Raw genomic sequence first — 14,910 nt, 5'->3', positions numbered from 1 at the left:
TTGTTGATAATGTCATCAACACTTCTTCCATTACTACCATTCTTCTTACAGCAACACCAATATTCCAGCTATCACTATTGTAACAACAGTAGTTCTGTATATGAGATGTTGATGCCATTCAGATGAAAACAATATGGTTGTTATATAGCTCTTATCTTTTACTTGCTTCAATTGTTGGACTACGACCATGCTGTGGCACTGCTTTGAAGTGCAGTTCTATATTCAAGAGATGAGGAAATGTAAATAATGTAATTAATGTGCCTTGAAGTGTTTAGTCAAACAAATCAACCTATGTACTAATATTTCAAGTCCAGTACTTATTCTTATTTCTTTATTGCCCACAAGGGGTTAAACATAGAGGGGACAAACAAGGACAGACAAAGAGATTAAGTTGATTACATCGACCCCAGTGCGTAACTGGTACTTAATTTATCGACCCCGAAAGGATGAAAGGCAAAGTCGACCTCGGCGGAATTTGAACTCAGAACATAACGGCAGACGAAATACTGCTAAGCATTTCGCCCGGCGTGCTAACGTCTCTGCCAGCTCACCACCTTTAAGTCCAGTACTTATTCTATCAACCTCTTTTACTGAGCTGCTAAGTTATAGGGATGCAAACAAGCCAACATCAGCAGTCAAGTAGTAAAAGAAGGGTCACTGACACAACATAAACACAATGGCACATACACATACATGATGTGTGTGTATGCATGTGTGATGGGCCTCCATACAGTTTCCATCTTCCAGATTCACTCACAAGACATTGGTTAGCCAAGGGCTAAAGCAGAAGTCACTTGCTCAAGGTGCAGTGCAGTGGAACTGAATCCAAAACCACATGGTTGCAAAGCAATCTTCTTAACCACACAGCCATGGATCACTGACTGTTTTGCATGGAAAAACCTATAACTAAATGAAAAAAAAACATGCAAGCTACAGTTATAGCCAAGTAGTTAAGAAGCTCAGTTTCATGGTTCAATCCCATTGCACAACACTTTGAGTTAGCATCTTTTATCAAAGCCTTGAATTGATCAGTATTTTGTCAGTAGAATTTGTTTGATGGAAACTGCGGAAGCCCACAGAATGTACGTGTTTATACCAGCATGGTTTCACAACCAATATCATCATCATCAGGATAATCATCATCGTCCTTTAAAATCTGTTTTCCATGTTGGCATAGGTTGGGCAGTTTGATAGGAGCCGACCAGCTGAAGGACTGCTCAGGCTCCCTGTCTGTTTTGACATGATTTCTACAGCTGGATGCCCTTTCTAATGCTAACCACTTTACAGAGTGTACTGGATACATTTATGCAGCACCAGCACCGGTGCTTTTTATGTGGCATCAACACCTATGAACCTGCAAGATTAGGGATACTCAGTTGGAGAGGGTTGCATGAGATGAAGCTGTATACAAGGACAACCACACTTTTACTTATCTTGACGTGTCATTTCAAGCAAAGAAAACCACCAGGAGTCTCAGTCCCCTGTCATCCCCTCTGTAACTTCCAACATTTCTAGATCCTTTCTCACCACTTCATCCCACGTCTTCCTGGGTCTGCCCCTTCCACATGTTCCTTCTACAATTGAAGATCAGCACATCTTAATGCAACTGTTTTTGTTTATACACATTACATGGCCTTACCAGTGCAGTCTTCTCTCTTGTACACCACATCTGATACCTCTTATATCTAATTTTTCCCTTAAATCATTTACACTTTGTTGAATATGCACATTGACTACCCACCCAGCAAAGCATACTGGCTACATTTCTTTCAAGCCTTCACTTATCCTCAGTAGTCACAGCCCATGTCTCACTGTTATGCAGCATAGCTGTTCGTACATAGGCATCATACAATGTGCCTTTCACTTTGAAGGAGAGATCCTTCGTTACAAACAGGGGTAGTAACACTCTGAACTTTGTCCAGCCTATTCTTATTCTAGCAGCTATGGTTTTGGAACAACCACCCACTCTACTAACTTGGTCACTTAATTAAGAGAAACTGTCTACTACTTTTAGGGATCCCCACTACACATGAAGGTGTCTATTTTTGTACATTCCTGGTGTTTAATGTACCTGCACATCTGTCACATGTAAAGACTACCTTCTCCGTTAGTCACTCAGTGATACCACTGCATTTCTTATGTGTCCATAGCTTGCACTGGGTACACCTTATGGAGTTTCTCCTGACACCTTTTCTACATATCAAGCAGGGTCATCTTCCTGGAGGGATTTGTGATTTGTCTGTTTTCCTACTTATCAATATTTTGGTCTTAGTTAATTCCAGTTTGTGCTTCCATACCTGAAATTTCTTCTCTTGTTCTGGTAGTGATTCAGCAATAGGAACAAGGTCATTGGCATAGAGGACCTCTCAAAGGCAGCTAGTCTTAAATTCCTCATTTATAGGGGGTTAAGAACCAAGCCTTGGTGGACTCCTATTTGTACATTAAACTCCTTGTTATTCTCATTGGTGACTCCCACTCTTCTAACAACATCCCTGTACATGGCTTGTACAGCTCTTACTAATCACTAGATAAGGGAGCGGAGACCCTGTTAAAGATTTTCTCCATGTCAACAAAAACCAGAAAGAGAGGTTTATTTTGGGATAAATATTTCTCCTGCAGTTGCCGCACCAGGAAAATTGCATCAGTGGTTCTTCTCTCTGGTACACATCCAAACTGCCTCTCATCTGTGCTAACTCTATTCTTAATTAACTGAGCTATGATCCTTTCTGCTACTTTCATTACTTGGTCCAGCAACTTGATTCCTCTATAGTTATTTCTGTTTATGGAGTCACTGTTGCCTTTGTAGCAGTTGACTACAATGCTGCTACACCAGTCATTGAGTATGACTCCCTTTTGAACAACTTGATTAACTATATGGGTGACCAGGTTATGACCCATCCCACAGAGATTTTAAGGACCTCAGCAGTGATTCTTGATGGTCCAGAGGCTTTCTTTGTCTTCATATCCTTAATTGTTTTATCTACTAAGCTACTGTTGATTCAAATAGCCGGTCCTTTTGTTGGTCCACATTAGGCAGGCTCTCCTTCTCCCATTCATTCCCTATATTTAGCAGTCTTTCATAGTGGCACTTGCAAGCTTCCTTCTTTGCAAAATCACTAACTGTGAGTGAGCCATCATCCATGCAAGCACATTTCTCTCCTACCATATCACACTTTTCTCTGACACTCTGTCTTACAATTCAAAACATTTTAAGCCTTTGCATTTATGAACAACCATGTATTTCTCTGTCTGGTGAGGATGTAATCAATCTGGCTAGTGTGATCACCTGATTGATAGGCAATCAGGTGATTGGCTGGCTTCCTGAAATTGGTGTTGTCAATCATTAGGTTATTCACATCACAGAACTCCAGTAGCCTTGTCCCTACTTCATTATGGTAACCAATTCCATAGCCCCCATGTACTCCACCGAAGCTGCTACCCAACATATCCATTGAAATCACCAGCCATGAAGATGAGGTCACTGTCATTTGTTTTTGAGGTATCCTGCAGAAGAATATCATAAAGGCGGTCCTTTTTTTCATATGGTAGCACCTGAGGTGCATAGGCAAAGATAATTGTTGCTGTACTATTCTTCAAAACTAGCCTGAGATTAGGTACTCTATCACACACTCTGACTATCTCTATGACCTTATCAATCCATTTCTCTGCAAGAAGTCTACCAACACCACCTACCCCATCACTGTTACCTTCCCAAAAGATTTTATATTTATTTTATATTTATGTGTCTTGCTCGTGAGGAACCTGACTGAAGCTCCCTTCCACTTTACTTCTTGAATGCAACATGCATCAACATGCTTCCATTCAAGCATCTCAACAATCTCACCCTACCTACATTGACAGTACTAACTCTGAGAAACTGGAAAGAGACATGGGAGGAACATGAGAAGGTGGGGATGGTATTCAGCTTCTGAAAAGAAGGCTTCAATGATGATTTGATAACAAGTATGTCATATTCGTTGTTCCCACTTTAATCTCCCATCATTCAATCATGTTAAAATTGCAAAGTGTTGTAACTATTATTATGATAAGCATTATTATTACAAACATAAATGGGTCAATGATTAAAATATATAAACAAACAGCTAATTGGTTAAATCATAATAGGTAGAGAGAAAAGAATAGGCAGTTTGTTAATTGACTAAATAAGTAATGTAGACACTTTTTGGTGCAGCAGTAATGTGGATGAGACTACTGGTGGGAGCAGCTTTGTGAGTGAAAGATTTATATAAGGGAGGGAAGGAGAACAACTTGACCACCGGAAATAGTAGCCAATTCAAAGATAGCTATGCAGTAGAAATTATCACTATGTAAGAATTAAGCTCATGGACTGAAAGGTTTATGTATATTTATTTAAATTTTAGGTGGTTGATAAGTTGAATTGTTAGAGTATTGGATTAGATTGACTTGTGATATTTGTTCTGCTCCTTGGTGCCCTAAGCTCAAATCCTATTAAGGTTAACTTTCTCTTTCATTCTTTTGATACCATAATAAAAGGTACTATTTCAAAATAGTGGATTAGTGGACCTGTAACAACATGCAACATGAAGCTTTGCTGTACTTGTTTCAGCCCTTGGTACTCTAAGATCAAATCCTACCATAACCTCCTTGGGTTTTAATCCATCTGGTACCTTTAACAGAGTCTGCTCTTTTATAAACATTCAGGCAAGATCGTTTTGAGAATACTTTCAGTTCTTCCCACCAGTGTTGGAAACTCAGTGAAGAGTCCTACTTTCCCTCATATCACAAAAAAGAAAATTGACCCATATTTTGGGGTGAGGTCCAACAATGTCCAATTATCATTTTATATTTTACAAGAATATTGGAATAGGTATGAGGTAAAGTGCAGGGCTTAATATAATTGGCTAAATTCCTTGTGGTTATTGCCCCAGCATAGCCATGGTCCAATGCTTTGAAGTAGAAAAGGATAAAAGAATAAATGAATGCTAATAGGTTTCCCCTATCTAACAATATATTCCTCTTTTATTCAACCAAAACTTCCAATAAATACTTAATCTGTCTTTTTTTTTATCGCAACTTTAGAACTTTAGAGAGACAGACAGTTATGCAAGCGTGTACTTTGACTTTTCTTTTGATGTAAAAATTTATATTCCGTTTTTTTTTCTTTTCAGGTTGGCAACCATTTGGACCCCCTGATAAACCCTGTAGTGCCGAGTTTGTTCATGGTATGGGAGGTGTTATCACATCTCCACATTTCCCAGCACCATTTCCTGCTAATGTACAATGCACTTGGCTTATAAAAGTTGAGAGTCAGTATAAGATCCTTATCAATTTTGTATACTTGGATATAAAAAATACAGGTGAGTCAAAAGTTTTAACATCTAACTCTCATTTTAATTTTCTTCTTCTGTACCAAATGGGACACATCAAGGTTGTGGGTAAATTTTATCAACTAGATTTCTTATATATGAGCATCTCTTTGGAGAACATGAGGGTACTGACAGGAAGACAGCATATTGTCTAATTATAGTTGACTGTAGATCAGTGGTTTTCAACCATTTTTTATCTACAGATCTCTTAGATTACTATATCATTCTGGTGGATCCCTATAGCCATTCAGTGTTTGAAAACTAGCTTTATGGATACTTCTTTCAAAATTCCTATTTTGTTTATCAAATATACACTTGTGGTGTAGGCCAAACTATATAAAACATCAGAGAAAGAAACTTGACTGCATTTTTGCAATAAATATATCTAAAGCAAAACATTTTCATAGACCCATAAAATGCTCCTGTGGACCCAATTTTATTATTAAGTGGCTCCCCTAAATCTCATATGGACCATGAGGGGTCATATGGTCTCCAGTTGAGAACCACTGCAGTAGATGATTACTAAGAAGCAATAAGAGTTGACAGCCATTGTTACTAAGTCTGAATCTTCACAAAAGAAATACCACAAAAGATATCCAAGATAAGCAAACCAGAGCTGAGCAGGCAAACTAATGAATTTTGTTAAAAAAGAGATAAGGAAAAGATGCTACATGGCTGGTAACTAGCTGACCTAGCAAGTTGGGTACATATCAGTTAGGAGGCTGGTATACAACAAAACAGTTGACAGGAAGGAACCAGAATGGTGTATATTTTCTACTGATGATTCCATAAGCTTGCTAATTTCTAGTACACAGCAGAGCTTTTAATTTGTATAACTTGTATCTGCAAGATGTTCTAAATAAACAGTGTGTATATGTACACACACATATGTATAATAAATATATATATCATCATCACCATCATCATTGTTTAATCTCCTCCTTCCATGCTGGCTTGGGTTGGACAGTTTGATAGGAGCTGACTAGGCAGAAGCCTGCGCCATACCTCTGTATCTGTTTTGGCATGGTTTTTATGGTTGGATCTGCTTCCTAACACTAACTACCCTTCAGAGTGGACTGAATGCTTTTTTTTTTTTTTTTTTACATGGCACCTGCAAAAGCGAGGTCAGTTTTGGCATAGTTTTTGCAGCTGGAAGCTCTTCCAAATACCAATCACTTTACAGTGAGGACTGGATGCTTTTTAAGTGGCACCAGCACCGGCAGGGTCACCATATAACTTTGCAAGTTTGCAAGACAAGGAATCTTTGAGAGGGGCAGAGGCATTGGAGGAGGTAATCTTGTGTCAGATGGTAAATGATTAGAGTGTGCAGAGACAAAAACGGGTGTACATGGTTACCTGGCCTGAGAGAGAGAGAGAGAGAGAGAGAGAGAGAGAGAGAGAGAGAGAGAGAAGTTGGTTGCAAATTAAATAATGTCTGAAAATGTCAATGGACCTTAAATTTGTTGCAAAGAGTTGCATAGCTTTTATGTGTAACATGTAATAACTGGCATTCAGCTGAAATGTGCATAACATTAATTTGACTTCTCGTTTTCTTAATTAAAATTATTGTGATTTACTTGAAGGGGATTATGACATACATATTTGCTATACATGCCTTGGATTGGTGAAGTGCTTCTCTAAAGATTGACTGAAGTATAACCAACCATTCTTTGCTAAATCTAAAGGTGTAACCTTTACATTGCTATTCAAACAGGTTCCTTCATGAAGTGGTGCTGAAGTGATCACCTGCTTTTTGCTTACCCCCCCCCTCCACACACACACACATACATATACACACACTCATATATATATGATAATTGATAAGATAAGTCAAATCCAGACATATCACCTCAGCAGCACTTCACACAGGAAGCCGCCTAACAAAGTATTTGACTAGAACTGTAAAGGTTACAACTTTGTATGTATGTGTGTATGTATGCATGCATGCAAAAACAGGTGTCTTGTTGTAGAGGATGTACATGGTTACCCAGCCAGAGAGAGAGAGAGAGAGAGAGAGAAGGTGGAGGAGAAAGAGAGAGAAAGAAAAAGATATATATATAGATATAAGTTGGTTGCAAATCAAATTATAATATCTGAAGATGTCAAAGGACTCTAAATTTGTTGCTAAGAATTGCATAACTTTTATATGTAATATATAATAACTGGGAGTCATTCACTGAAATGTACATAACATTAATTTTACTTGCATGCCTGAATGTATGTTCTCTTCTGTTTTTAATTATTTAAATTCTTCCTCTGAGGAAGGAGCTGCTTTCTGACAGACACAAAACTCCATCACTGGAATGTAGATAACAAAAACATCACATTTTTAACTTGAGAAAAGTCTTGCATATTTTTACCCTTCCATTTATAAATTGTATTTGTAATGTGTGAGTTATTTGGCTGATTTCTTTCCCTGAAAACCATAGCTTATCCAAATTTTCACTTAGGCATTTACTCAAAATACCAAGTGCACCAATTATTATTGGTATAAATGTGAATTCCTAATCTAAATAAAGAAGCATGAGGTTTTGAAGCAATTGTCCACAGTTATCTACTTTCTCTTTCATTTTCAAAGAGATATTCACATCAGCAGGACAGCTAACCTCTATGACTATACACACTTTTTCTTGTTGGTTCCAAATAACAATATCTGGCTTGTAATGTGTACCCTTGACAGCTGATTTGATAGAAATGTTCCACCAGTATTCCATGTGCAGGTATTTGTGTACATATCCAATAACAGGGGGATTCTCTATATTTATTCCAGGGCAGTCTTTTCTCCAAATGCCATTGCATATTGTTATTGCATAGGAAGGTAGTACCGTGATGATATTTTGGGGCAGTTACTAATCACACTTGTGATGTCTTCCACAGAAATATGACATAGTCTATATTTTCTGTTGCATCTGGGAACTCCAAGAGCTTCACTGTCTCTTTTGTTTCATAGGTATTTAATAGCAATCTTTCGTTCATTCCAATGCATGCATGCATGTGTGTATGCATGTCAGTGCATGTGGGAGTGTTTGTTTATGTTTACACCAGTGTAAATCCTGAATTTATCTATGTTGTGTCCTTTTGTATCATGTGACTTTGCAATTCAACATAGAAATTGGTAAAATGTATACAAGACGGAAATAAAAATCAGGGCTAATATAATCATCTAAGTAGTTGGTGTCCTATCACGACCACCACTGTTCACTAACTGAAACCAGTTAAAGAACTTACACCATAGCGAAGACATGATATGATACAGGTAGAGAAATTTGAGAAATTTGAAAAGAAAATACGAAACTGGTTATTTCTTCAAAAACAATTTTATAACATTTTTCTAACATAACGATTTAAATATATACTTTAACCATATAACACAAGCCTTCTGTAGTTTTTTCACTCTTTTTTATCTTTCATATATCCAACCACGTGCTTTCACATACCAACTTTCTCACCTATATATATATATACTAGCAGCTAAGCCCAGTTTCACCCCGTCAGAGAACGGCGCGAAGAGAGAAACGAAGACATAAAAAAGGGGAAGAAGTGGATATGAAGTGGTGTTTGGGTGACAGATCTTGGTAGAAAAAAAAAAATGTCATGGTGAGTTAGTAAGGAGAGCAAAGCAAGACTGGACTTACGTGGGCTGGCAGGATGATGAAAAAATTGCGGTGTTGAAATTGGAGCAGTTGAAGTTGCAGCTGTTATCATAGGAGTGCCTCTTGGTAGACAACATTCTTTGTCCTTTCCTCAGGTGCACAAATAGAAAGACCCTGGAGACAGCCAACATACAGTTGTGCATGTGAGAATACTTGATCTGTCAGATTCAAACCAACCGCTTGCACTGATTGTCCCTGCGCCTTGTTCATGGTCATGGGAAAGCAGTTTGATGGGAAATTGCATCTGTTTAAACTTGTAGGTCGTATCGGAGTGGGTAAGGGACATGGGAGTTATAAGTATGTCTTAGCCAGCGGCCGGTTCATTCAAGATTGTTGCCTACAGAACTCGGGAGCACAATTTTTTGATAATCATCCACATACCATTGCACATTATTGGAGCATCTAAATTCCTTAGCAGCATAATTGGCGCGCCAACTTTCAGATGCAGTTTGTGAGCTGGTAGTTCTGTGGGTCCCCCCTTTTGTCAGATTTGTCATGGGCTGGCCGGTCTATCTCAGATACATGGGAAGCTGGATTAAATTTTTCATCAACACAGGGGAGCCGAAATAAATTTTTTCAATATCCAAGGGAAGCCAAATCGCGAAAAAGGTTGAGAAATGCTGATCTATAACGATGGTTTTTATTTAGGCACATCGTAAAAGTTATTATAATGAATTGCTTAATATAAAGAAAAGTATGTTTTTTCAAGCAAATACAGTTAGAAAAAATATTTACCATTTCAAGTCATCACTAAAAACAAAGCTCATCAATTTTTGAATGAAATAATAATTTTATTCTTTTATTCTAAGTTGTAAATTTTGCCCAAGAAATAAAGCAAATAATCACCAAATGCATTGTTAAAAATCTGCAACTCGATAGGAAATATCTCCAAATTGATTAGAAATGCATAAATTTAATAATAACAATGTTTTTGAGATTCCGGTTCGAATGACATGAGTGTTTTTGTTTCACTTTTGACACGTAATACTTAAAGAGTGGAGGAGATATGATGTTGCTGTGGGCTAGAAGTATGCAAGAAGTTAACATTTTTTTTTGCTAAAACACAACCGGGACCCTAAGTAAGGCATGTGTAAAATTTGAATGAAATTGGTTGTGTAGTTCTGGAGTTTTAGGGATTCACACAGACACACACACACAGACATACATTCTCAATTTTATATATGTATAGATTACCAGTAGGGTATATAATGTACTTCATTAATTATATCTTACTTTAGTTAATACTTATATTTATTAACTATGAAGGAACTACATGTGTTTCAGTATTGGAAGATTACAATATACATATACACAACTCTATACCCATATATATACATATATAAATACATATATGAAATCATCAGATTTACAATCATTCCAACACATCTTCGGGTTCTATTTAAAAATATTATATATCTAATTTTACATCCCTTTTAAAAATAAGCAATACAATTAAACATTAAAGATTAAAAATTAAGAATAAAAATTATACTTTGTAATATTAAGAATTAAAATTTATATATTATACATTATAAATATGAATTAGCATATATATCAATCATGTAAAATCAAGTATATGTCAAATACAGAATGTGAGATATAAGATTAAACATCAGAATAAAAATGTCTGTCTTTAAATGTGATATATAAAAAATTCAAATACATATCTTCCTTTTTTGCTGGTACTAAAATGGTGATTTGAGGAAGAAGATAGCAGGGAACTATGAATATTTATAAGTGATTAGTACCAAGGGGGGTAATTACACTATACATAGTTTTAATTTTAAATTATCCTCTATTATTTTCAAATTTACCTATATTGGGAAGTATATATAATTTGTTATTATATAATTTTAGTAATATTTAAGTCATATATTTATTTTATTTAAATTATTGCATTATTTTTTTTTTTTTTTTTAAATTATTTATATAGTCTATTCAAGTGCTTTAGAAATAAAATTGTGTGGTTATTTGATTCAGGAGTTAGGGGTTCAAAACTTCATTTTACTAAATGTAAAATTACTTTAGTGCCAGTCTTATGGCTTTATTGGAAACTATATTTGAATAACTAATGTCCTTTTTAAAAACCATTTTTACTATTTTAAGTGTCTCCTTAATAATATTAGTCATAACTTGATCCAAATACAGAATAATTAACCATATAATATCTTTTTTATTTTTCATATTTTTATATTATCACTAGCAGTATAACCCGACCTTGTCCGGGTGTGACTTATTATGCCATCTACGATAAGTCTTGCTAGGTGAAAATCAACTAAAAAAGAAAGCCTTACAACGAAAAGACCCTTATGATGTAAATATGTTCATAATTCAAAAGACAATGAAATTAATAGGGAAAGTCTGAAGGCTGTTTTGCGTAAAATTATTAAGCGTAACATTATTAAGCGTATGTAAATTTCATCCGTCTAATTGGCTATAGAAATGCTTGTGAAAACAACTTTCTGCGCTGCCCTGATTATACATTGCAGGGTAATCCCTTTTCGCAGGAGCTAGGACGGCAATTTCTGATGAAGCAATTGCTGGCGATCTGTTGGTACACAGTTTTGCCAGAATTCTATCAGATTGGGCAGATGTTGATGCACCATTTTGCATTATGTTCAAAGTAGCTTCTGGAACGTCATTTTAAACCGGTTGCTTCCTTTCCCCAGCAAGCTCTCTTGTTTGGAGGCATAATCTATGTATATATTAAACAGAACAACAAAAGTTATAATAGATGGCAGGGTCGGTACTTTTCACATATCTGTAATTTTTCAGATTAACACCCGCACGATTATCCAACCCTAATCCTAACACTACCCCTAACATTAACCCTAAACCCTAACCCTAAAACCCTAACCCTGACCCTAAAACCGTAACACTAATCCTAACCCTAACCGTAACCCTAAACCTTAACCCTGACCCTAAAATCCTAACCCTAACACCCTAGTGAAAATCGTGGTATATTTACAAAATATTGACGAACATGAGTTATATTTTACTGAATGATTGTGTACTTGCATGTGTATGCGTTTGAGAGAGCAAGAGAGGAAGAGGTAGAGAGAGGGGGAGAAAGGGCTAGAGGTAGTTAAAAGTTTTCTTATGACGGCTTCTCTTCACTGCCTATTACTTCATTAGAAATCTATGTATGCACTTACGCACATAATAGAGAAAAATTAAACAAATATGGACGACTTGCTCCGAAACACCACCGAGTGGGGAACACTTCTCAAAAATAACCTGCAGTTGTTTCCTTCAAAATTCCTACATGCTCGAAATGTACATACATCAAGGTATATTTGTAGAAAATTTCACGAAAACATATTCATTTTCCCAGAAGTTAAGAGGAATTTAAGTGGAATTTCCGAAAATTGTCCCCCACCCTCCTCCCAAAACACTTTCACTGAAAATTTTCGTATATTCGGAATCTACATAATAAATAATATATGCATAGAAAATTTCATAAAAAAATATTCATTTTTCTGAAAGTTATGACCTTCCAAAGTCGGTGGGTACAACTCTGTAGTTATGCCACATTGATGAACGTGAATGATTGTGTTTACTTGCACGTGTATGCGTTTGCGAGAGCGAGAGAGGAAGAGAGGAAGAGGAGGAGATAGAGAACGGGAGCAATGTGTGTGTTGTTGTCACAGATTACGTATGTGTGGTCGTGTGTGTTTTTACGTATCAATGTTATGAAAAATAGGTAAAGAATACTGGGAAGAAAGTTTAATCTATGACGCTGTATGTATCACTTTCTCTCTCTGTTGAGCGCGTGTGTAAGAACGCTGTCCCAGGTAGAAGGGAAGAAATATGAAAGTTGCTAGAAACAACAGTCAAATCTCCCTTAAATCACACAAAGTAAACGGAATTTAAAAAATCTAATTACTGCACTGGAAAGTTCACATCGAGAAAATTCCATTGATGTAAAAATTTTTACAAAAAAGTGGAAAATGTGGATTTCTATAAACTTTTAAAAAGGCTTCACACAGACACACAACTTCAGCTTTATATATTAAGATATACATACACACAAACACACATGTATATACACACACATATATGCATACATCATATTTACTCATATATATATATATATATATATATATATATATATATATATATATATATATACACACACATATTTATAGAGTATATATGTATGTTTGTGTATATGCAGTTATATATTTCGAAACGCTTAGTTTTAGAATGGTGGCAGCTGATGAAGGAAATGTTCTCTATGTGGCCTGTGTGTTTTCTGTACTCTGTTTATCATTTTGTCCATGTTTTTTTGCAACGTCCTGTACCCATATATGCATCTATATATACATGTAGATGTAGGTATGTACATACATGTACGTATATACGCATATACTCACATATTATTTGTATTATATGCATATATATATATTCTTGTATTCTTTTATTCTTATACTTGTTTCACTCAATCTTGAGTGTGGCCATGGTGGAGTACCACCTTAAAAGGTTTTCTAGTTGAAGAAATCAACTCCAGGATTTATTCTTTGTAAGCCTATTGGTCACTTTTGCTGAGATGTAAACGCACCAACAACGGTTGTGAAGCGATGATGGCAGGGACAAACACAGACACAGACACACATAAATACACACACACACACACATATGACGGGCTTCTTTCAGTTTCATCTACCAAATCCACTCACAAGGCTTTAGTCAGCATGAGGCTATAGTAGAAGACACTTGCCCAAGGTGCCACACATTGGGACTGAACTCAGAACCATGTGGTTGGGAATCAAGCTTCTTACCACACAGCCATGCCTGTGCCAATATATGTGTGTGTGTGTGTGTAGGTGTGTGTATGTGTGTGTGTGTATACATAGAGAGAGAGAGAGAGAGAGAAAGAGATGGAGAGACAGAGGGAGAAAGGAAGAGAGACAGATGGATAGATAGATTACATTCTCTTTGGCATGTGAACACTTTATAATAACATTGTTTAAATATTTTACTTTACTTTAGAATGTATCCATGCATTCATCATTTAATATGATCATGTATTCACTATTTAGTCTTCGACTAACCGACAATACATTTAACGCACACATACACATTATCATACACACAGTTACACTTATGCATGCAAACACACATTTATTACTCCTTTACGTACTGTTTCCAGCAACTGAGAAATAGCCATGTGACCATGTTAGAGTACCGTTACGTGATATTCATTGCATTTTTTTTATGTTATAATGTTTTATATAGCCTTCGTACTTTACTCCCATCGCTTCCTTCCATGCATTCTACTTCTCCTCACCATTTTTTCTCTCTCTCTCATTCTCTCTTTTGCATACTTACTTTTACCCATCTTCATTTTACCATCTCATTCTCTTTCTTTTTTCTCTCTGTTGAAACAAACTGCTTATCTATTTCTCTCATTGTCTTCCATCTCCCTCCCCAACTCTCACTCTCCTACTCTCTCTCTCTCTCTCTCTCTCACCCTTTCCCTTTGTTCACCTTCTACAATTTATCAATTTTTCTCCTTATTCTTCATCTTTCTCTCTCTCTTTCTTACTTTTACTCTTACTCATTTGCATTTTCTCTCTCTTTCTCTCTCCCCCTTCTCTATCTATCTGTCTATTTATCTGTCTATCTATCTATCTATCTATCTATCTACCTCTCCCCCCTCTCTCTTGTTTATCTGAAATTTTTGCATCTATTTTCACTCTATGCTCCTCCTTTCTCTATCTACTCACTTTCTATGTTCCACTCCCCCCTTGTTCATTCTCTTTCACTCTCCATCTCTCTCTCTCTCTCTCTCTCTCTTTCTCTCTCTCTCTCTATCTATCTATCTATCTATCTATCTGTCTACCTATCTCCCATACTACTCTTGTTCTGCACCATTTGCTCCCCACACCTCCCCAACCAACACTTCT

The 14,910-nt window shown here is 36.4% G+C and overlaps 1 protein-coding gene across 1 annotated transcript in view; it reads left to right on the top strand.

The window, feature by feature from the left end:
- Positions 1 to 14,910, top strand: part of LOC106870397 (tolloid-like protein 1) — a 265,972-nt gene that overhangs the window by 199,821 nt on the left and 51,241 nt on the right. Inside the window, exon 5 of the mRNA XM_014916446.3 lies at positions 5,151 to 5,339. Coding sequence (XP_014771932.1) covers positions 5,151 to 5,339 — 189 coding nt within the window. The remainder of the gene's footprint in view (positions 1 to 5,150; positions 5,340 to 14,910) is intronic.

The sequence above is a fragment of the Octopus bimaculoides genome, chromosome 8 (genome assembly GCF_046866305.1).
Source record: "Octopus bimaculoides isolate indiv1 chromosome 8, ASM4686630v1, whole genome shotgun sequence".
Classification (NCBI taxonomy): Eukaryota; Metazoa; Mollusca; class Cephalopoda; order Octopoda; family Octopodidae; genus Octopus; species Octopus bimaculoides.
Note: the sequence above shows the minus strand (reverse complement) of the source record. Positions and strands in the feature narration are given on the sequence as shown.